Source organism: Sylvia atricapilla, chromosome 3 (assembly GCF_009819655.1).
Source record: "Sylvia atricapilla isolate bSylAtr1 chromosome 3, bSylAtr1.pri, whole genome shotgun sequence".
Lineage (NCBI taxonomy): Eukaryota > Metazoa > Chordata > Aves > Passeriformes > Sylviidae > Sylvia > Sylvia atricapilla.
The window spans coordinates 101,256,921-101,279,975 of NC_089142.1; the positions used below are offsets into that span (position 1 = coordinate 101,256,921).

Consider the following 23,055-nt stretch of genomic DNA (forward strand, 5'->3'; position numbering starts at 1 on the left):
TGAGAAGGCTCCTTCACACCTTCCTGCTCCTCTGCTCCTTATCCCTCTACTGCAAGGTGGTGTCACTTGTGTGGAGGCCCCCTTGCATCCCTGCACTTGGCCTGTGTCCCCTGCAGGCATCCTGAGTCTGCTTCTGGAGCTCCTGCCTCATCCAGGGCACTGCCAGAGCAATGGGATGTGTGGAGCTACTGGAAAGATTGGGGAGAAGGGAATGCTTGTGGACATGGGATGGAAGACTCCTTGACCAAACCTTATTCCCTAAGCAGAGGCTTTGAAATCCCCTGCAGTGCCAGCAAGCAGCTTTGTGGCCCTTGGCACGGCATGTGGCTTATTGCCCTCTCTGTGTGGTCTCCACAGGACCTTCGGGAAAAGAACTGGAAGGCAATGGAAGCACTGACCACGGTGGAGAAGGCATGTGAGGAGAAACTGCTTGCGGCTACAAAAGCAAAGGTGAGCCTGGCATTTCCCTGGTGTTGGAAGGGAAACATTTATCTTCCCCAGACCACCAGGGAAGTCTCCCGTGGGTTGCCTGCCTGCTTAGGAACAGTGCTGGCTCAACCCTTCTGCAAGCTTCTCCAAAATTTTTCTTGAGAGCTGTGTATCCCTGGTACTGGTCATGGTTGGGGAATCAGGGAGATGGTTGAACTGGAAGTGATGTTTTTGTAGTTCACAGCATCAGCAGTTTTCTGTGTTGGCTGGTTTCCCCAGCCCTGTAGGCACAGAAAAGCAGGACAAGTGTTGTCAGCCTGGCCAGCAGGTGCCCAAGACCTCCATCCATTGTAGTTTGTCCCTCTTTCAGGAAGAGCTGGCCCAACAGCTGGACACTCTCCAGACACGAACCAAGCAGGTGCTGCTCTCCGCCCTCCCAGGAGTCACTGTGTCCTCACAGCAGGTGGGACAGGCTTCCCCAGACCCCCCCAGAGCCTCCTCCACACGGGAAGGAGAGATGTCTAAGCATCCTCCTTCTTCTTTGTTCTCTTTTTTCCCAAACTCAGGATTACGACATGTGGCTACAGGATTTTAAGGAGAAGACCGTGGGTATGCTAAAGCAGCAGATGATCACAACAGAGCCACCAGTAAGTGAAGGCTGGAAAGTGGAGGGGCGAGGGTGTGCTGGAGGGTCATGTGTCTCTTCTTCTCATCTCTCTCTCCTTCCCGTCCTTCTCCTTTTAGGATTCAGCTCTTAAATTGAAAGAGGCAGAGGAAGCGCAAAGCACTTTACAAGCAGAATGTGAGCAGTACAGAATGATCCTCGCAGAGACGGTAAGTTCCTGCCCTTTGCACTGTGTTGGCTTCCCACTCTGGAGAGGTCTTCTGTCAGCCCAGGCTGCCCATGAGCTCAGGGTGGGCATCCCTTGGTGTGCTGGGGGACTCTCCTGTGGTAGAGTATTTGTCAGTGAGACAGAGGAAGAGGATAAAGCTGAGTTTCTAAAGCTCTTCTTCAGCCTAATTGTGTTGGAAATGTTGCTGGTGGGGATGGGATGAGACACAGCAAGAGCTCTGATGACGGGGTGGTAGAGTCAGAATAGGGATTAGAAGCCCCCAGCTCCACCTGATTCTAATTCTGTCACCTGTTGTTTTGCCCAAATCCTTGGAGAGGCTTTAAGTATGCCAAGGCTTCCAGCCCTTACCCGAGTTAGCCTGGTGGGGGCTGGAGGAGGTTTGGGCTCAGCTGAGGCTTTGCCCACAGGAAGGGATGCTGCGAAACCTGCAGAAGAGCGTGGAGGAGGAGGAGCAGGTGTGGAAGGCAAAGCTCACAGCCTCTGAAGAGGAGCTCCAAAAGGTGCATGTTTGTGACACAACTGGGTGCTCCTGGAGCTGAACTTCCAGGAGAAGGGGATCTGTTTGCTATGAATTGGTTGGTGGCCCTCAGTGTTCCTGCTGTCTGTGAACACCGAGATACAGGAACTTTGTTTTCTCCCCAGATCTACCCCTCCTGTCACCAAGCCAGCTGACAAAAAGCCCACCTCATGTAGAATCTTCCCTCTTGAATGCAGAACTGAGATTGAGCTATTTTCCATGGTCTGGCTGCTCCCCATCTGTCACATGCTGTTTTGGAGTTAACTGGGACTACAGAGAGGTGGGGGAAGCTGTTGTACAAGAGATGTTTGATTTCTCAGCCCACTGCTGACTCCTGCAGCGCCAGCACTGCTGAGGGCTAGTGTAGGATTGCACAGGGTGATGTGGCCTCTGATGGTGTTTGTGATGGGAAGAACATCTGGTGCCTAGGCCAGCTCCCAGAGCAATCCTGCCTCTGTGGAGAGGACGTCAATTCCTCCTTTCTAAAACTTCAGCGTCTGTAAAGGCCTCTTCAAAAACCCACTTGGGTTTAAGTGCTTTTTCTAGCAGCTTGGCCTATCTTAATAATGAAGTCCATGCCACCTCATTGGAAAATTGCTGCTTCCAAACCAAAAAGTGCTTTCAGCAGAAAGCTTTTGCTGAGTCTGGTGCCAGTTTCTCGCGTGTTGAAACCTCATGGCAGCCACCTAAAATGCTGCAGGCAGGGGCTGTTGCCTTGCTCCACCATTTATGGCTTGTATGTGTTAGACTTGTCCTCCCTGGGAAGGAGAGCTCCTCTGTGGAGCTCCCCTTGGATGTCAGACCTCTACCTGATGGGTACAGGATGAAGTGGGAAAGGTGGGAGTCAAACAGCAGCCAGTTTTTGATTGAGCCAAAGGTGCTCTGTGTCTTTCTCGGATCCTTTCTGCTTCAGTCACACCTGCAACTGAAATCCCTGGAAGCTGTGGTGGAGAAGCTGAAAGCAGATCTGCAGAGCACAGATCAGGTGAGGATTTCTGGGGAGGGGAGGTCTCTGCACGGGTGCCAGAGAGGTGCACACTGTGCTCGGGTCGAGTCAGGCCCCATCTCTTGCCTTGGGGAGGGCAGGCTTTAACCATAGGATGTTTGGGATGTGTTGGACCTCAATCAACCAACCCTCTCCTGCTTTTCTGTATTTTAATGCAGCTAAAGGAATACACCTCTCTTCTGGAAACGCAACTGGAAAATCACTTGGAGACAGCCAGCTCCGAGCGCCAGAACTACACAAAAGAAGTTGGAGCTGTAAGTGTGGAGGCTGCTGCCTTCTTCACCTTCTTCTAACCCTGACTGTCCACCCGTGCACATTTGGAGGATTTGAGGAGTGCCCCGGGCATTTGGGAAGTGCCCCAGAGATCTGCAGCTTTACAAAGATGGAGAAAACAGATGGAGATGGTTGCTCCAGTCTGGACTGTAGACTCCTAAAAGCCAAGAGTCATGGGAAAGGTGATGGGTCAGGGTGATCTCTATGGAGATGCTGTGTGCTGCTCCTGGGTGACCTGTGTGGTGTCTGTGACTCAGGTGAGACACACCTGTCCCATGGCTGTCTGCTTGAGCAGGCATCAGCAGGCAGGTCAGCATGTGATGACACCATGACCTCTTTGGGAAGATGCTGCATCATAGAAAAGCTGCCTTGGGCCAGAGAGTTCCAAAACCAAGTGCATAAAAGGAGGTGTTTTTTTTTTTTTTGTTTTTTTGTTTTTTTTTTTTTCTTTATTTTCCTCCTTGGCAGTTGAACCAGCTCTTGTCAGAGTCCCAGGAGCAGCTGGAGGCAGCAAAGACTGAAACACAGAAGCAAAGCAAGGAGCTTGCCCTGGTAAGGAGGGACCCTGCCCTGCTGGCTCCTTGGGGCTGGTTTGCAAAGCAGCTGTGGGGCCAGCACCCTTCCTGTGGGCTGAGGAAGGGCAGGAAGGCACAGCCATTGCATGGGCAAACCTGCTGCTGGGGACCACACGTTCAGAAGTGACTGCTGGGACACAGGAGGAGATTTTTATTTGCCTGTCTTTCCTCCTGTGATGGGGGTGGGAAGGAAGGGAGAGCAGCAAGGCTTGCTTAAGCTGGTGTGTAGCAGAAAAACCCAGCTACCCCACCACTGGATGCTTGTCTCCACAACACCACCCTGGGGTAGGGGTTTGGGTGTCCATCCGTCCATCCATCCATCTCTGAACAGATTAGGTAGAAGCATCTGCTCTGCACCCTTGAGAGCTGTTGAGCCTCCAGCTGCCCAGGTTAGATACCACTGTCCTGCTGTGGCAGAAACTGAAGTGATTTTCCAGGCATTCCAGCTGGTGTGCAAGCCAAAAAGCTGGCAGGCTTTATATGTAGGCCCCTGTGGGTCGTGTGAAGGCCGTGGCACAGGGATGTGTCACTAAGCCAGGCTTGCTGCTCATCCCTCAGGCCAGGCAGCAGCTGAGTGAGGCAAAGAGCCACGTACAGGAGGGAGAAGTGGTGGGTTTACCAGCTGAGCCAAGTGAGCCTGCACCCCTTGAGGTTAGGGTGGTGAGACCACTCCTGGCAAGGCCTGACCTTAACCATGTCCCGTGTCCTGTGTCGCCATCTCTCACTGCATGGAGAACTGCACATGACCCTGCTCAGGGCTGCCACAGCTGTGCTGTGGGGGAGCCAGCCCAGCACCCCCCCATTAACCATGTGTCCTGTTCCCATAAGGAGCACAGCAGTTGGCTTTCACCAGGCTGTTCCCCTTGGGAGCCCTTTGTCCTGGCATCAGGCTGGCAAGCTTTGGGGAATGCAGACAGGACATGCTGTGAGCCCTTGGGCCAGCACTGCCATGTGACAGTGCCCTATGGGGTTCAGAGTCTCCTGAGACAAATGGCCCAACACCCTGAGAGAGCTGTGCTGGGATCCTTTACCTGCCAGGGAGGATTAGGATTACAGAGGCTCCATAAATCTTGCTGGAGCTGGGCTGAGGGCATTAGCGGCAGCTGTTCCCTTCCAGGCTGACACCTCTCACCAGTTGGTAGTGTTCCATCTTTCTCCTTTAATCCTGTTAACTGTGGAGCCTTCTCCCAGTCACAGAGGCCTGCCAGGCACATCTTTTTCTATGGGATGCCTCTCATCCCACATCCCAGCTGGTGCTGCCTGAGGATCAAGCAAAATTTGGCAGTGCTAAGCCAGGCCCCAGGTTTGCTATCAGCAATCTTGCAGCAGAGGGAGTATGCTGCTACCTATTGCCCTTCGGTGCTATGGGGGAAAGCTTCTGGTTTTATTTCTTCTGTCCAGCCCAGCTCTCTTGGTGATGTCCCTGCTAGCTCATGTCTTGAGTCTTTTTAAACTTATTTCTGGGTGTTTTCCCCTCTTCTCAACACAGTTGAAAACCCAGCTGGAGCAGAACGAAATGCTGGCCGAGAAGGAGCAAATGCTGCGGCAGAAACTGGCACGGGAGCTGGAGGAGGTGGGTGTGGGCCAGGAGGATACCAGGGTTTGCAAAGCCTTCCTGGATTCTTGGCTGCTAATGGAAGCCCAAGAATTAATTTGAAGAATTAATCTGAAGGCTTTCCCAATTACTGTTCAGACCTCAGACATCACTGTGAGACATGCCCTCCCACACCTGAAGGACTTCCTACAGCTGCTGTGCTAAAGCCATTGTGGCATCACTGCCCCCTCAAATTCAGCTCTCCCAGTTCCCCCATGTCCTGTGCCAGCTTTTTCCTTTGAGGGTTATGCACTTTAGCTGGGTGTCCTGCTGCTCCAAGCAAGAAATGCCATCTCCGTGGTGGAAGCTGGATCAGCATATGCAATGCCTTGTGTCTGGACCATCCAACTCTTCAGCAGGAAACACCCAGTGGGCACTCAGGGATGGCCTGGAGCAGGATCTGTCGGAGATGCTGGCACCATTGGCTTCTGTGCTTACTGAGTGTGTCCCTTTCCAGGCCCAGAGCTTAGCACGCAGCTTGCAAGCAGAGCTGGAAAAGCTGAGACTGGCTGAACATGCGGCAGCTTCAGACAAGGAGGAGGCCCAGCATCTCAAGGTGAGTTGGCTGTGCCATGACAGCAAAAGTCATGTCTGAGCAGGACTATGGGCATGATCGGTAATTTCTGAGGATTGGGGAGCGAGGTCTATGGTTACCCTGCAGGAGAGGGCTGAGAGCTCCACTGTGGCTAAAGGACAGCAGGGCCACAGCCACTGCATCCTGGCAGGCTGAGATCAGTGTGATGCCCTGAGCAAACACTCACAGGCTGGGCCTTTCACCCACTGGGAAACCATCCAGTCCTAGCTCACAGCATCTCCAGGGAGCCAGAGAGAGCTCCGGGGGTGCCTGTTCTCCCTGTTGAGGTGGGAACTGGGCGTTGCCCTGGCCTGTGGTCACTGAGGCAGCTTGATGCAGACCCGAGGTGGCCTGAGGTGTTTTGAAGGGGGCAAAGTCATCAGGTGGCAAAGGGAGGCTCAGGCAGGTGTCTTCTTTTGACTGCCATGTAGGAAAGACTTGAAAAAGAAAAAAAATTAACAAAGGACCTGGGTCAGGCAGCAACCAAACTACAGGAGCTACTGAAGGTTACTCAGGACCAACTGGCCAAAGAGAGAGAAACGGTGAAGAAGTTGAAAGAGCAGCTTCAGGAAACGGTACTGGTGGTGGCTCTCCCCTTGATGCTGGTAGAAGCCCTGGGGCAGTGTGCAGCAGGCAGGAGTTTAATAGTGGAGGCAAGGTGGTCCTTGCTGCCAGAAACCATTTGGGCGGCTTTTGGGAAACCCTGAGATCACATGAGATGGTAGTGAAGGTCCTCCGTGCCCCACAGGCAGGACCTCGCCCATCTGTGAAATGCTTTGGGCCTTGAGCTGCCATGAAAATAAGGGTGAGGCCCGGCTGAGTAACCCACTTCTCTTTTCATTCTTCAGGGCAAAGAGGACAGTTCAAAGGAAGGGACTTCAGTTTGACGAGTCTTCACCCTGGACCTTACAGTTAACTTACCAAAATGCCTTACACATTCCTAAAAATAAAAAATTATGCTAAATTTACTGTAGATAAAAGATACAAGCCATTAGTGACCCAAAACCTAGTTTTGAAACTTACGAGAAAACATACAAAAAAAAAAAAAACCCAAACCAGAAAACCAATCAGTAAACACTGCAGTTTGTAAGAAAATCTTTATATTGTTTTGTACAACTCTTCATTTCCTGGGAAGCTGCTGTGGCCACATGCTGTGGCATGTGCTGGGGCTTCACCCTCCTGTTCCAGCAGAACCCACCAGTGTGTGCAAAAGGGAAGACTGTGTTTGTACATCAACCAGTGCAATTATAATTATATATTTTTCCTTTTTTTTTTTTTTTTTTTTTGAGTGAAAGGAGTGTGAAAGTAAGACCCACCATGGAAGGATGCCCTCTTGTATGGGTGGCTCTTGGCACGTGTATTTCTGGGTGTCGATGCAATTAAAATGACATCGTGAAGAGAGCTTGTCCTTTATTTATTTTTCTTGGAGGTTTGTTTGTGTTGGATTTTTTAAGTTTGCAAGCCAGGTAGGGCTTTGGGGTCACTGAAGAAGAACTCTACTTTGGCCAGGAGATTATTCTTTATTCCCCCCTTGCTGGCTGTGTCACCCAAGGTTTTGATTCACTGCAAGCAAAGGAAACTATTCCTTCCCACTGTGTTTTCCCACTGATGGCTGTGGGCTGGGCTCCCTGTGTGGGGTTTGGCAGAGAGATGGACACTTTTCAGAGAGATTGACACTTTTGCCATAGCAGTAGGGGCAGGGTGGGGATAGGGACCATTCCTCCTGTATGCTTTAAACTACAGTGCTCCCTTGTAATCTGTCCCTGTGGGTGCTATGTGGTGGTCCTTGGTTACTGTCACGCTCTCCATCCCTCTGCTCTCCCTTCTTGTTGCTTTATTTCTTTTTAATTGTTGTTTTATTGTTCTTTTGTTTTTCCTCTTTTTATTTTCAAGATGGTTTCTTAGGAAATGGCAGAGGCCACATGACACAGGCCACGTGCCTGTCTCCTCCCCACAATAAAGCTGCTGAGCCCAGTGCTGACATCAGCAGGGCTTGAGAGAGGGGAGGGAAAGGCCCCTTGGTCCCTCCACTGTGTGCAAAGAGCCAAGGCCAGGAAGGAGGATGAGGGGCAGACATGCTTCAGTATCTTTACTGGGGAAGGCCAAAGTGTGACTAACCCCTGTACTGCACACCACAGACTCCACAGGACTGGGTCATCCTTTCCCTCCCTCGGCACTGTGGCTTTTGGGGCCATGATGAAGGGTGGGGGAGGACTCTGTGTGACTCAGCTGGGACCAGGTAAGAAAAAGGGCCAAGAAAATGGGGAGCTCTGACCCCAACCTTGTGTGTCCCCCACTCCCTGTCCCAGCACAGGTGGCAGATGGGGCTGCTCTCCCATCCTAGAGGGACAAACTCGGGAAGCAGACCTTTGCCCCACAGCTAGAATTAGCCTGTAGTTTATCTTCCTGGACTTTGTGGCACATGGAGAGGAATGCATGAATCAAGGCCCACGGGTGACCTCAACTTCTCAGTACTGTCACTTGCCCCAGGCCAGCATGCCTGACCTGTTGAAAGCTCTCCAAAAGTGAGGGAATGCCTGCATTGTATCAGGATTGCACAAAACCCCCACCCAACCCAGAGGCTGGAGGAAGCTGTTGAGCATGGTGGGGTGACTCTGGCCCCCAGGAGCCACAGGGAGGAAGGGCCCCACAACCCCAGGTGCGGGGAAGTGACACAGTTCGTTTGGTTTCGCAGGTTTTTGCTTTTGCAACAGTTCTTCCTTTATTGTGAGCTCCTCTGCACAGACAGCAGATAACCCAGGCCTGCCCACAGAAGTAGCAGCAGACCCGAAATCAGCCAGTGCAGGAAGGGCAGTCGGTGTTTCAAGTGCACCACAGAGCAGGTTGGCTCTAGTGGGGCTCCAAAGGCTGCCCCAGAGCAGGTCCAGTGTCCCCAGCCCAAGTACACGATGGCAAGCTGGCTGTTTTAAGAGAGAAGCACTTTCCTGTGAAGCAAAGCTGAAATAAAATAACTTTTCAGGGAAAGACATTTAGCTGTTTGTTTTTGTTTTTTACACCTGGAATGGTACTGTTGCCATGTTTTAATTTCCTTGGCAGCTTGATGGAAGGGGAAGGACATCCTGAGGGGCCAGGATGAGTCATGCCTTGCTCAAGAACACATGGAGCTGAGGCCTGGCCAGCCCCTGCTCTCCCACCAGCTGGTGGGATTTTGCTATGTGCCCACCCACAGTAACCTCCTTTCCTTCAGGGGAGGCACCCAGGCTTGGTGCTTGTCAGCCCATAACTCACAGCAGCCCCAACACTACAGGTAAGGGGGTACCTTTATTGATAAAGATCAAGAAGTTGCTCAGCTGGAGTGACTCGGAGTAAGAACACAGGATCCTTCTGCTGATTCAGCCATGCCTGGAATTACCTTTCAGCCTAGGTTCCTGGACTTATCAAGGCACAGTTGAAGACAGTTTAACCTTCGCTGTAAATTACATTTACACTGCTTGTTGTTTACACTTAGGCCTGAATTATCAGTCTTCATTTCCTGTTCTCATCTTCTCACAGGCCCAATGGACAAAAATGGCTTGTGGGAAAACATTGCCTTCATGTCTTCAAAATGTTTGTACTACCTGGGCAAGTCCTGCTGAGCTTGTGTGACTGAACTGTCTCCTTCCCCTTTTTCTTCATGAATCCCTGGTAGGAAGTGATTTCTCCCAGCAGCAACCGGCCAAGCTATAATGAAGCATTCATCACGTTGTCTCTCCCTGCTTGTCTTGCCTTTTCATAAGGTCTGCGTTATTTAGGAGAAAACTTAAAAATCGGCACAAGAGTTTCATCCTCTTGAAAAGCAGGACCAACAACCCTGAGAGAGGAAGTTTGGCCAGCAAACCCCACAACGTGGACAAGCCCACAGCATTGTAGCTCAGAGGATTAAGAGTTACTGTTAGTTCTGGAGCACAAATATTAATAAACTTTGGGACTTCTTGTGAGGGTCATAAAAGCAGCCAGTCGGCTGACGCTATGGCACCACACCCAGCCAAGGCCCAAAGTGTCACCTCTTATCACTCAGCTCTGGGATTAAGGTACTTTGAACACAAGCCCCTGATCCAAGAGCTTTCACATTGTGGGACATGTTCTCCTACCTTAAATCCTTCCTCTTTCACAGTGTCTCCTGCACCATTTTCTGACCAAAGAAGGAAATCTTGGGCAGAAGTGACCACAGCATCACCTGGACTAGATAAAGATGCCTGCAGCTTGGAGGCAGCAGCTATCAGCTGGAGTTTGGCTAGGAGTTGCCTGTTTGTCAGGCAGCACCACTCCCAGTGTATCACACTGGTTTCCTTATCTGCACCTGGACTTTGGACACAGATCAGTACTGCAAACACCTGGTCGAGAAAGAGCTGGTTATAAGGATAATTACACACTTGGGCGAGGCCCCAGCTGAAAGACAGGCTAGAAGGCCAGCAGAAACCAGGCCAGTTTGCTTTGCTCAGAACGAGGAAGCTGCACTCCAATGGATCCCTTTGCATCAGAAAACCTTGTGCTCCCAGCCCTCTGACCTGCGTGGGTGCCAAGTCAGAGCAGTCAGTCAATGCCTGTTTTTAATGAAGGGTTTTAACCATGTAGCCTGGCCAGAGAGGGCACATGCTGAGTTAGGTAATGGCCCATTATTGCCCTGGTCCTCAGACACAGCAGCACAGTGCTGGCACTGCTCTGCCAGGGGCTGACGGGACACTGCAGCTTTCTGCCCCTGCACAGCTGGGAACAGCTCAGAGAGGAAGGGCCATCCTTTGACTGCCCGAGCTCCATGGGCCTGGCCAGAGAAAGCTCCCTCAGTCCTCACAGGGAAGGCAGTGCAGAACAACCAACACATGGCTGGGCTCCTGCTGCTCAGACTGCAAACAGGGAGACGGTTCCCAGGACAGACCCCAACCAATGGGAATTTGGGCCCAGGGCCCAAAGGCAGAGAGAGGTGCTGTTAGGGAGCTGGAGCCTGCAGCAAGCACAGGGATGCAGAGCCAAAGAGGGGAAGCACACTGCAGAGACAAACCTGCTTTCCCCCCAGATCCCTCCAGCTTCACCAGCTCTCCTTCCAGCCTGTTGCTCTCAAGAGCAGGGCAGGGCAGTTGCTGCAGAAGGCACAGCTGCTGCTGCAGCTCCCCAAGTGCTTACGCAGATCCAGCAGTGCCAGCCCCGCTGCAGGAGGGCTGATCCCGAGGCTGGAGAGCAATCAGTCACTGACCCAGGGGAGGGAAAGCCCATTTATTTAGGCTGTTCAAATTTGGCATGCACAGAACATATCACAGTAATGCACTGGAGGCTAAGGGTTTTGGTTTTTTTTTTTTTTTTCTTTTTCTCTACAGACATACAAGAAAACTATGCAACTCCCATGTACACATTACACGAAGGAAACAGCTTTAATCAACCACTGATGAAACATGGAAGCTTTTAAGATATCTGTAGCTGGCACAGGAATGTTCTCTACCCCCCATACAAAAGGCATTTTAGGTCAAACTTTCTAGTAGGTGATATTTCCATGCATTTCTACAGAATTAAAGAAGCTAACAGACAAAAAGCCCAGATCAAGCCATATTAGTCAGGCTGATTGGTTCTACTAAGTTAAATCAATAGTAATTATGGACAAATGGACCAAGTGACCAAAGACTGGGGCTGAAAATACCATTTTTTAAAGTTGTGGTTCCTTTTCATTTTACTACCCATAACTGGAGAGCTCTGATATAAGAATCTGCGTTTATGAAAGCCTCAGAAGCATCTGATCCGCTAGTAAGTGTATAATAGAGAAAGGTAGTTTTAAATTAAACTATGTCAACAGAAAAAGCAGTTTCTATAGAATCACTCAGGAGTAAAGAGACCTCAAGACACTTCATAACAAGAAAGTTAAACCTACAGAACAAGTGAACCTTTAAATATTATTACTGCAACGTGAGTTTACAGGAGAGTGGATTAGGATTATTGTTCCAGAAAAAGTGTGTCTGTTTTATGTCTAGCTTCATAATTAGGCTTTTTTAGTACAGCTCTGCAACTGCAAGCACTAAGAATTTTAGCCCAGTTTTGGTGCTAACAGGCTGCTTTAGCTGAAGTTAAACTACAGGTTTTTTGTCTTAAATGGTTACAGGGGAAAGTTTTTGAATTTCACTCGTTACTATTTAGAAAAGCAAGAACAGGAACCAGATTGTTCTCACCTCTCCACCTTTTGTGGTACACTGTTCAAGTTTTTGGAGACCTTTAGTGTTAATTCATTGGGGACAGTACTGGGCTGGACAACCAATGCAAATATTAATACACCAAGATAAATCCTCAATTTGATTTATTTAGGGTCATTTTTACATACGAGCTACATCTCCAAAATCTACTTTATTCTACAAGACAGCTTCCCTACTGTTAGTGAAACCCTTGCCTAGAACATTTGCTTTATATAACTGATCTATTAAAACATGGAATGCTTGTAGAATTGTGGCACTGTATGACATCTACACAGGACTTCCTTCAAAAGCTACAACTAGGGAGCCTCCTAGCTTCTCAGCAATGCAAGCTCGGTTCAGGTCCTCTGGCCCATTTGCTTGGCATTCATGCTTTATGCCTAAAAAAAGAGGCAAAACACTCAATAACGCATTATTTCAACATGCTGGTAAGCAATCAAAAAAACATACCTAGTAGTAATATTAGAAGCAGCAATCCAGTCACTCAAGCAGACAAGTCTTGCCTTAGCTTAGGGAATTTGATGGTTTTTCCCTGACACATCCCAGGAGACATCTGTCTGCACACCAAATGTCACTGAACGGACATGTAGGGAGAAATTTGTCACTAGCTCAGTGCTCAGACTGTTGGCCTTTCATGGCAGGCTCTTAGAGCAAGCCCCTCATTTCTTGTGCTGCCCTGGATACAGCAGGGGAGGGAGCTCCAGGCTAGCAAACGGAGAGGCTCATTCAGCTTCCGCTGACTCTGCAGAGGTGGCTGAAAGCATTCACACTTCTAACCTGAGAGGCAGAGACTGAGAGCTGGGCTATGCAATCAACAGTGCTTTCTTTTCCTTTTTAGGGCTGGAGAGCCCAACCCATGTCTGCCTTATATGGTGAAAAGCAGAATTTCCTCGGGACTTCTTTTTCTCAACTTTCACAAGTGCAGCACACAACATTCTCCCATGGCAGTTCCTGTCCCTGGGCAAGCCATCCTGTGAAGGCTGGCATGGCTGCACAACGGTCCTGTCAGTCTTGCACAGTGCAAGCTTTTGGCCCAGTGCAGACTGAAGGGCTGAAGAGTGCTACCTGGCTATCAGCCAGACTGGCTTACTACAGCACAGCCAGTTTATGAGACTACATTTTAACCAACACAGGGATGGAAGTGCTCTGCCACTGAGACAGCTCTATACAAAATCCAGCACTGTGTCATGAATTTAATGATTTCTAGCCTGTATGGTGCAGATATGCTGCTCCATGTGGTCCACCACACACTGCAAAACCTGCTCTTGTCCTGAGCACTGTCCTAGTGCCTCTGAAATTTTGTCAGATAATGTAAATTTGAACCAGAGCTCATTCTAGCTCTGTCACATGACACTTCACTTCTCACTAGTACATAAAAAAAATCCCCAGCAACAAAATCCCAAAATCTAAACTAATTAAGCCTTGCTGTGTACTCCAGAGACACAGCAGAGTTAGGTGCATTAGTTGTATTACATACCTTGAAACTTCTTTTTGATTGCATCCTTGGAGCTTGCGTAGATCATCTTACTTTTGAGAGGTGCTTGTTCTGGTGCCCTAGTGGGAGACACCACAGACAGTGAAATTAGTGACCCTGATTATCCAGCCTAGACAGAAACAGTATCCTACCCATCATGGACAAGTGGAACATTTCATAGCTCCAGAATACCAGCATCAGGCTGCTCAGCTCACTTTAAGCCTGCCATTTTCCCAGCCTGGGCAATGCAAATGCTCAGAGACCTCACCCACAGAGTCTGGACTGCATGTTAGGAATGAGAAATTTGGGAAGGTGGCTTACCACAAGAAAAACATCAGCTCTTCTTTTTTGGATTCCTTGGTCTCAAAGCTTGCATCATACAAGGCATAGCGGCAATCCTTCTCAGGAAGCATCTGCACAAAGTGCTTGAAAGGGTCGGTGACTGTCACTCCGACATCTCCCACCAGAATCTCTTTGCCTTCCTCCACAATAATGCACTTTTTGTCTGGACTGAGGCAGAAGATGACAGCCTTCTTCCTCTTCTTGATTTCCTCTGGCGTGGAGCACTTCCGCACTTTCATGTCATAGAAGATACGGCACACCTCATCGGCCACTTGTACTCCGGAGGCCTGCAAAGACCACAGCAAACACCTTCAGGCCTTCCGCCCCTAATTCTCCCAGCTACATAATGGCACTACCTTAAATCCAAGGCTGGAAGACAATAGGTTCTTGCAATAGCCATTTGTGGCATGAGAGTCTTGTCAGAAGAGGCTGCAGACCCTCCTTTCCAAAGCCAAGTAAAGAATCTAGAGTCTCACTGCTGCCTACAGCCAGCTGCCAAACCAAAAACTATTCCTAAGGAGGCACAATCCCACTTACACCACAACATTGTTTTGGATGAGTTTTACAGAGAATTGCCAACCCCTTGTTCTCTGAGATTCAGTTGTGGCAGATCCTTTGGCATTACAGCAGCTTAATTTTCTTCCTCATTTCAGGCTGGCTGGAGAAGCCCACAAGGATCTTTTGTTCGAAGTTTCCCAGCCATTTCCAGCATGCTTGCTAGCAGCTTTAGGAACAGAGGTAAAACTGGCCAAATTCCACACCTATCACATGGACTCAGTTTAGAGATCAAGGGAAACGTAGTGGGGTACTGGGACTGCAGCAGTAGTTTTTAGCTAAACAAACCAACTTTGCAAAGTTGCTCTGAATTCAGTTTTTCAAACAGAACTTCCAAGTCTCAACAGTTAAAGTCTCTACTTCCCAGCACTTACTCCAGCAGTTTTTAAAGCAAGCTCAAGCCTTCTCAGCATTTCCCACCCACCTTGGAGTCAGCTGGGAAATTGTAGTGAGTGGTATCATATTCCCCCGTGTAAGCTGGAACAAGAGGTGCACATGCAGCATTATCAATCTGATGTTAAGGCAGCTGCACAGAATAAAGAGGACAAGACCTAGCAAGAATGACAAAAGGCTGAACTGCATTTTCAGTCTGATGCTTTTCTGGGAATGAGACAGGAAAAAAAAAAGTAGAAGCATCTGAGTTTTGTTATCAGACTGCATGAAGTTGAAGAGCTTAAAAGCAGCTGTGCAAGAGTCAATACTGCAAATGTGTGAAGCCAGCAGGCACTGCTGGAAGGACATCATGGCCAGAGCAGTAAAGACCAAACTGAAGCCTGTCCAGTAGTGAACAACTCTATCTGATCAAAATGCTACACACAGCATCAACAATGAGATTTCTTTAGAATCCTGCTTCCCCCCTCACTGTTTTTTTTGTCTTCCAAATTCAAACTACATTACTCATATCCATCTATCAGAAGGAAAACTGCCTTCCTCCCTCTGTGTAAACCATGACACGTCACTGCGAGCTACGAGCACAGTCAGCAGTACCAACAGTTTGGTACAGCAGCAGGTGAGATACACAACTGAAAAAGGCTAAAGGCTGTTCCTCATTTTTTTTAACTTATCTTCAGCCCCAAAATGCGAGCTCAAGGGATTTATTTTGTATTTTGAAGAATCCGCAAAGTTCAGCTGCAAAAATCAGGGGGACAGAGGTGCAGGGGAACTGCTCAGTGCTCAGGCTGCCTGAGAAATGGTTATGGGCTGGACACCTACTTTAGTGTGTTTTTTAAAGCCTCGACCAGTGCCTTCCACAGAGGACCTCAGATAAGCCCAGATTTTCCTCTTTCTATCAACATCCCTCCTCCTATAAATCTGGGTGGCTGGCATAGCACTGCTAACCTAGTGAGGAGAGGTGGAACAGCTGGCAGAATCTATTACCATGGAGTTTGGCATCTGGAGCTCCCATGTGCTGGTCACAGAAAACCAGGGCAATCTCATACATCAGCAACCTGAGACAGCTTTTCTTGAGGGTGGAGAACAGTGCTTTTTTCAGGACTTACCTAAATATAAGGGGACCTCCCTCAGGATTTACAGTGCATGGTCAGTCTGTAAGTGGTAATCTATGCAGAATTACTTGCACTTTGGGACAGGAGAACAGCAATTCAGTCACCATGCCTCAGCTGTGTGGCATTCTTCTGCACATCACCAATAAGGTGAGAAAGGTACATGGAGAAAGCTTATTTCAGGATAAAGTCAAGCAACAGTGTGAACATGGACTCAAAAGTGACTCACTCCTGTGTCACCTCCTCCATACAGAGACACTGCACTCTGACAGAGTGTGACTGAGAGCTAATGAGGAATAAAGGTCTTTCTCCTCCTGTCCCTGTGTTTGGTACGGGCAAAAACCTCTTTGGGAAGACTCTAAATAACACAAAGTTAACCTAACAAAGCAAACAGGGCAGCTATTTTTTTTATTCATTAAGGAAAAATGCAAAGCGAATTTAAGAGAACCCTTTTCCTCCCCGAGGTTTATTTTCTAACTAATGGTACCTCAGTAGCTGGCAACAGGTGGCAAGACTTGGGCATTAGTCAAAAACCCTCTCAAGATTCTTAGAAAACGCACGGAAAGTCTGAAAAAGCAGTACATGTCACCTACCTTTGTCAATTCTTGAGCTTTGCTTGAACACTACAACAAATAATTCCCTTGCACCAAGTCATAGTAACTTTGAAAGCAGAGGTTAATGCTCAGATTAGAGCCAGAAGCAGCAGCAGTAGAGCTGCAGGTTGATGCAAACTGTGCAGTCATGTGCATTTGCTTGTGCTACTACACAGCCAGAAAAATGTCTCCAAGTCAGGAGACAAGTTGTTTCTTTAAAAAGAATCTGAGCACTGCTGGCAAGTCAGTTCAGAGTCCAAAAATGTTGAAAGTATTTAGTCTGGAAACTCAAAATTCACTGTAAAACTTCAGCTGATAACTGGGACTGACCAGAAGCTGAAGAGACAATAGTGACAACTGGATTTTTTAGCTTTCCAAAGCAAAAGGCTGTTAGTAGATGGTGCTATTCCTTTTCACAGCTGCTGTACAACCCCTGGATTCATCACACAAGCTGACATTAGCAGCCATTGTGTTGCCTGGGACAATGCAGATTTGTTCCATCTGAGAACACCCTATAGCTGTGTTACAGTATGGGCTGAAACAGGACAGTGCAATCCGCCCAAAAGAGGATCTACTGTCGTAACTGTAGGGCTCCTTCTTCAACCCTGGGCCTGTATTAGCCACAAATGGCTTCACAAACATACTTAAAAAGGAAAAAACTCAAACACCAGGCAGCTTTTGTTTCGAAGTAGTTGCAACCACTATGTGTAGAACAGCAAAAGGATGACTGCTAAGAGCACTGGAACAAGGAGAAATGCCAGACTCTAAATATATGTCCTCAAGTGACATTTTAACCTCATCTCTACTGCCTCGTCCAGAAGAAGAGCTGATGAGAAGCCTCCACCCTCCCAGTAATGACAGAGTAAACACTTGTTAGTCTGGATTTGCCCTCTTTGGCCAGATATGGCTCTGCTCAGAGGATTCAATACAGCACATGGGTTATTATTTCGTGCATTGTGGCTGGAATGCTGTAGAACTCCAGCAGCCAGCCCGGTCCTGTGCCTTTTTCAGGATGGAAGCAGTTATCCAGCTCTGGACTGTCACATGGGGGCTGGTTCAGTGAGCACCACATACTGCAAGCACTTGTGGGATCCATGACAATCAACCAGCTGGTGACATTTCACTGTAGGGGACAGACCCTTAACTGCAACAAGGCAGCAGCAAGCAGGCAAGCCACCTAATTTCCAGATGGGAAAATGATGCCAGGACAGCACAGAGGACCTCAGATTTCAGGGAGAAATTCATGAAAGAAGAGACAAAATCAGTTTCTCTGAGGGAATTAGCACAACTGAGTTGTCCCCCAGCATCTCCATGCAACTGCTGCAGACACAGTACATGCCGGGGGCTGAAGCCCCTCACACACTATCCCATGGCACTTATGGCAGTATCACTGCTGAGTCTCACACAGCCTGCTGCAGGCACCTGAGGCAGGGACTGCATTCACTGCCTTGTCAGCAGGCGCTGCAGGAACACAGAGGCTCTTGTTCATAAAGCCTCGCTCTTGCCTGAAGTGCAAAGCTCTGCAAAACTCTTGGGAGAGCACAGTGCCCTCCGTCCAGTGTGCAGCCAAAAGACAGAGCCTTCTGTCCAGCAGGCTTCCAACTTCAGGAACCAGACCCAGCTGCCTCCACTATGAGCTCCCAACGTTTTGCCTCCATTGCCAAGTAGCTGAACTGAAACTTATCTAAATTGGGGAAGACTGAAGAAGAATCCAAAGCTTTCTCAAGAAAATCCCCACATACAGAAAAGCCATTCCAGGAGTGAGAGACATGCCAGACACCTGAGAAACTGTATTTGCAGCAAGCCTGCACTAAAACACAACTTTGACCTAATGAAATTCAACTCCTTTTTTGTTAGGAATTGCTGTGAGTTCCAGTATTCTTCTGGAATACTTAAAATATTTTACCTAAGAAGAGTCCATATCTTCCTCAACTGTAAGACAGCTAAGAAGACCTTAAACTAATGACTTCGTTTGCCTCAACCCCAAATTTAGGCCTTCAAACCTGTCTTAAGTCTTGAGAATTTCAGACTCTTTGTTTTCCCTTCAGTGATTAGAGCCCCAAAACTCTCCATAGTGGTGCCTGGGCATGCATTATCTCCAGAGAAATTCAAAGATGCAGTTCTTGACTTGTTTTGTCTGGAAATTGCATACACCCATTGTACACAACAGGGTGAACTCATATGGAAACTTTTGCTTCTTGGAAAAGCATCATCAATTTTTTTTCCAGAATCGGACACCAAGAATGTATTAAAGCACATCTTGTTTAATTACAAGGGCAGATTTGAGAACACTGTGCTCCCGTGTTTGCTGGTCACATTATTGGCATGTATTTGGTTCTTAATCTCTTCAGCAAACCCTGTTTCCCCCCATACCTGGCTTACCCTCCCCTCCTACCTACCTCCGAAATTCCCGCCACCGCCACAGCTGCCTGTGGAGCCATGTGGCATTTCCCCCTGACTCACTAATGTGTCACAGTACATCTCTGCAATAAATGCTTTTTCAATTAAACCTATTTCCACCTGATTGGTCCGGGACAGCACCCTTCAGGGAAAGAGCTGTCCCCTGCACTGCCGCACAATGGAGTGTCCTAGGCCACCACCAGCAACTTGAGGGGAAAACTAAGCCACGGTAGTTGTGGGAGCACTTGGCAGAAAGGGAGGATAACAGCCTGGCTGAAAGAAAGTTTTGCCAAATCAGGCCTCTGGAAAGGTGTCACCTAAGGCCGACAAGCCAACCAAAAATGCAGAGAGATTAAAAACTGCTTGGTGTTTAGCCTGTTATTTGAGCCCTCAAGAAAACACATCTGATATTAACATCCTCACTTGACTGAGATCAGCAACAGTGCAGGAACACCAATGACTTCAGGAGTCTGGAAAAGCCTGCATTCCCTGCTTACCTACAGCTGGACGGAGAGACAGCTCCTTTTACCCTGTACATCTGAAAGGCCAAGGCTACAACTCAGATCTGAAGCCTGACAGGAAACAGAAGTAACAGCCTTTTACTGCTGTTGTGTAAGAGGCCATAATTTGCACACCATAAACCAGCAAGAAGTACAGAGTCACCTGCATATCACTTGCAGACAGATCTTGCCAGCTAGACTTGTGTTATTTGGTCTCTTTTGCCAGAGGGGAAGGAATTGAAACTCTATTCAGCTCTTATTTTTCCCCCCCAGACAAGAAGAAAGGTTATTGACAAGACAAGGAGAAATTAGTAGGAAAACAGTTATTAAAACAAACAAACAAAAACCAAACAAACAACAAAAAAACCCCCCATCCTTCGAATTCCTGAAGGTTATTTCCTCAGCTTTCAGCTGAAGAGAAAATTATCTCCTGCTCTGAGCCACCATGAAATTCACTCTAGATTTAATTATTAAGGTAGGCAGAACAAACGATACTTCCAAAAGGCAATCCCACCAACAGTACTAAAAAACAGGAACTACAGTGGTCGGTAGTAGTAGGGCAGAAACTTTGAGCAGCACCCATTCCTGTGTTGAAATGTAAGTTTTAAGGTAATGCAGGTGGAAGCTGGTGTGTAACAGGACTCTTGCAGAAAATCATAGCTTCTCAGAAACACAGTCAGCACACAAATCAGCTATTATGAGCCTAAATAAGAATTTTCTTGCGGCCCTCCAGGCACCTACAGCAACCAAAAGCTTAAATGTCACCCTCAAAACCAGGCTTCGAAGGCCAGCTCTCGGCAGACCTGATACTTGCTACAGAGGGATCCTCCTCTCCCAGGGAGGTTGCTGGGAATACTGAACAACCAGGTGAGGAAAAGGCCAAAAACAGCTTCACAAGCAAGTCCTGGTTGTATTCAGGCTCTCTCATATGGGATTGCTTAGGGGAATTAGCCCTTGCACCCAGCAGGAGCCTCGATAGTGATTCTGACAAGGCGAGTAGGAACATGCCAGATACAAACAGTACCAATTGTCATGAGGCTGTTATCTTGTATATGAGCCATATGTACCTTGTAATTACTCAAATCTGGGAACAGCACTGACTAACAACCAAGAAAAATAATTTGCACAGTCCTCCAAAGACCTTGGACTCATTTAATCCAGTAGCAAAGAAACTGAATGTTGTGGTAAGACACAAGCTGAAAATTCAAGTTCTTTTGATACCAAAGGATGCCCTCCTGCTGGCACTACTGTACTTTGCCAAAAGGCCCCCACTCTGCCCAAAACCAAGTTCATTTGTAGCCTCTCAGAAAACCCAACCTAAACTCTCTTAAAAAAAGGAGATCACTACGAGAAATAGTAGTTTTGAGTGACTTGGGAATTCCCTGGTTCCACAGCAAGATGAAGCCTGACACGCTGAGTAGTCACACTTAACTAGGTTTGCATACTGCAGAGGTGGTAGCTGGCTTGTTGAGACAAGCCTCTTTGAAACAAGAGCTGCGAGTCTCATCAGACTTTTTAGCAGCTTCATCTGCTACTCCCATCAGCTCTGCTCCATGCTGCAGACCAGCCATAAATGCTCCAGCAGCTCGGATGTTAGAGAAAGCAGGCACATTCGTAGTACATCCTGTCTGCCAACCCTGTGGACCAAAAATTAATTTCCCGGATATACTATATATATTCAGTGAACTACTGGTAAATACCAAGGGAAGGCCTCAATATTTAACACCTCTAATACAGGTAAATAACCCAGGTGAGTGTGTCAAAACACACAAGTCTGTGTTGCTGGACAAGTGCTTGTGCATGACTCAAGCGAAAACGAGGCAGCAATTAAAACTGCATGAGCTAATAATTGAGGCAAATTTGCCAACCTCTGTCTCCCAAGTTAAACGGGGATGCAAACTTTGAGCACGGGCAAAGGAAACAGAATAAGCCACCATGAAATTGAACATGCCTTTGGTCTATTCTGCCCATTTATGCAGTGAGAGCCCTGACACTTTTTTTGTTTGAAAACCAGGAAACACAAGCAAGAGTCAGTGAGGATGCTTAATACTTTTTTGTTTCTTTGCTTCCAGTGTTATACCTTGGATAAATGTTTCCAGCAGTGTGCGGAGAAACAAAACAGAAAAAAAAAAAAAAAAAAAAAAAAGGAAAAAAAAAGAAAAAAAGAAGTCCTTGCAGCAACTACCTCAAAATTTCCTGCGACACCCTGTTTTTTACGATCAGCGAGTCTCCTCCGCGCGTTCCGCTTCCCCCTTTTGTCCGCCTCAGCGCTGCGGGCTGCGGCCGGGCCCGGTGGAGGAGCGGGGGCCGGGCCGAAACTGGGAGGGCTGCTGCTGGCTCCGGCTGTCCGCGGAGCCGCCGCCGGCTTCCAGGCCAGGTCCGAACCCCTCGGCCGCGGGAAGATGGCTCCCGCCGAGACCGAGGCGGCGGCCACGCTTCTTCCCGAGCAGGGCAGCCCCCGGCCTCGGGAGAAAGGCGGGCTCCCACCAACACCGCCCGGCGGCTCCCTGAGAAGCTACGACCCCCTCCCACCGAGCTCCTTGTGGGGACGCCGCCTCCCCGTCCCCTCCTGGCCGCGCCCTGCGGCGCGGGGAGGCGCCGCGCACAGCCCACCCCCCCCGCCCCGGCTTTTTCGCGCCGCGCCCTCGCTCTTCGGCAACATCCCACCCCCCCCACAACGGCCGAATGGACGCGCCCGCCCCCAGCGCCTGTGTGCGACGCGGAGCGTACCATTACCTTACGGCGGGGGGGAGGAAAAGGAGGGAGGACAGTTCCATCGCTTCAAGGCGGGGTGGAAGTAACCTTCCGTCGCCTCATGGCAGGATGGGGGCGGGGGGGGGAAGGGAGGAGAACGGATCTGCACCGTCAAGTTCAAAGCCGATCGCGAGAAAGGGAAGGAGAAGGAAAAGGGGGCATGATACTGCCAGGCACAGCGGCGCCGCCAGCCAGAGCGCCGGCCGGAATGCGGCGGGCGGTACCGCCGCCCCCCTCCCCTTTCTTCTCCCAGGGTTGAAAGCGGAGGCGGGAGACGGAGAAACCTAACGCCCCCCTCGGCGGCGCGGGGTGCCTACCATGGCGTCGGCTGGGCGCGGCGGGCAGGCGGCGGAGCGCGGTGCGGCGGCGGCGGTTCCCTCGGCTGTCTGGGCGCGGCGCGGGCTCCGGCGGCAGGAAGAGAAGCTGCGAGGGCGCGAGCCGGGCGGAAGCGCTGCCGACGTCACGCTGCTGTGCCCGGAGGAGGAGGAAGCGGTTGCTATGGCGGGAGCCTCGCGTGGCCACGCCCTGGTCCTGTCCGCACGCGCAAGCGGGACGAGAAACCCACCCGCCATGCATGGCTGCGCCCCAGCCTAGTTAACCAATCACTGGGAGACTTCGGCTGATTGACACGCCGGCTGGCCAATGGCGCATGGCCTAGGTCGAGTGGGCGGGATTATCTGCTCCAAGGTTGAGCTGGGGTGGGGGCCGGGGAAGATACCGAGGGTAGAGACGAAGGGCTTGAGGAGCCATGAGGGAGAGCGCGGGAGGCACGAGGAGGATTTGGGCTGCTGGGAGAGCGGCTGAACGGGACTGGGGCGGGCGTAAGGGGGTCGGGGAGCGGCGGAGGTGGCGGCCGTGGCCAGGAGGCGGGCGCGGAGTCTGTGGGAGGAGGTGGCCGTAGCAGCAGGAGCGGCTAGGGGCGGGCGGCCGGGCGGAAGTGTGG

The 23,055-nt window shown here is 49.5% G+C and overlaps 3 protein-coding genes across 7 annotated transcripts in view; 1 reads left to right on the forward strand and 2 right to left on the reverse strand.

Annotated features, from left to right (window-relative positions):
• RRBP1 (ribosome binding protein 1) overlaps positions 1–7,223 on the forward strand; it is a 63,953-nt gene extending 56,730 nt beyond the window's left edge. For 3 of the 5 annotated variants that reach the window (XM_066316405.1, XM_066316406.1, XM_066316404.1), the window contains exons 12-23: positions 358–450; positions 800–892; positions 996–1,076; positions 1,174–1,263; positions 1,691–1,783; positions 2,714–2,785; positions 2,965–3,060; positions 3,548–3,631; positions 5,144–5,227; positions 5,706–5,804; positions 6,254–6,397; positions 6,671–7,223. In XM_066316405.1, the coding sequence (XP_066172502.1) occupies positions 358–450; positions 800–892; positions 996–1,076; positions 1,174–1,263; positions 1,691–1,783; positions 2,714–2,785; positions 2,965–3,060; positions 3,548–3,631; positions 5,144–5,227; positions 5,706–5,804; positions 6,254–6,397; positions 6,671–6,709 (1,068 nt within the window). In that variant the 3' untranslated portion in view covers positions 6,710–7,223. Of the gene's footprint in view, positions 1–357; positions 451–799; positions 893–995; positions 1,077–1,173; positions 1,264–1,690; positions 1,784–2,713; positions 2,786–2,964; positions 3,061–3,547; positions 3,632–4,212; positions 4,306–5,143; positions 5,228–5,705; positions 5,805–6,253; positions 6,398–6,670 lie in introns of all 5 variants that reach the window. The other 2 variants (XM_066316408.1, XM_066316407.1) reach the window with 2 other exon arrangements.
• The window catches only part of EIF4A3 (eukaryotic translation initiation factor 4A3), a 359,684-nt gene that overhangs the window by 17,236 nt on the left and 319,393 nt on the right, over positions 1–23,055 (reverse strand). The gene's annotated exons all lie outside the window — the stretch shown is intronic.
• DSTN (destrin, actin depolymerizing factor) lies at positions 11,164–22,590 on the reverse strand. Its single transcript, XM_066316426.1, has 4 exons — positions 22,430–22,590; positions 13,788–14,095; positions 13,470–13,546; positions 11,164–12,372 (listed from the first exon to the last, which is right to left on the reverse strand). Exons 1-4 carry the CDS (start codon positions 22,430–22,432, stop codon positions 12,263–12,265), a joined length of 498 nt encoding a protein of 165 aa, XP_066172523.1. The 5' UTR covers positions 22,433–22,590; the 3' UTR covers positions 11,164–12,262.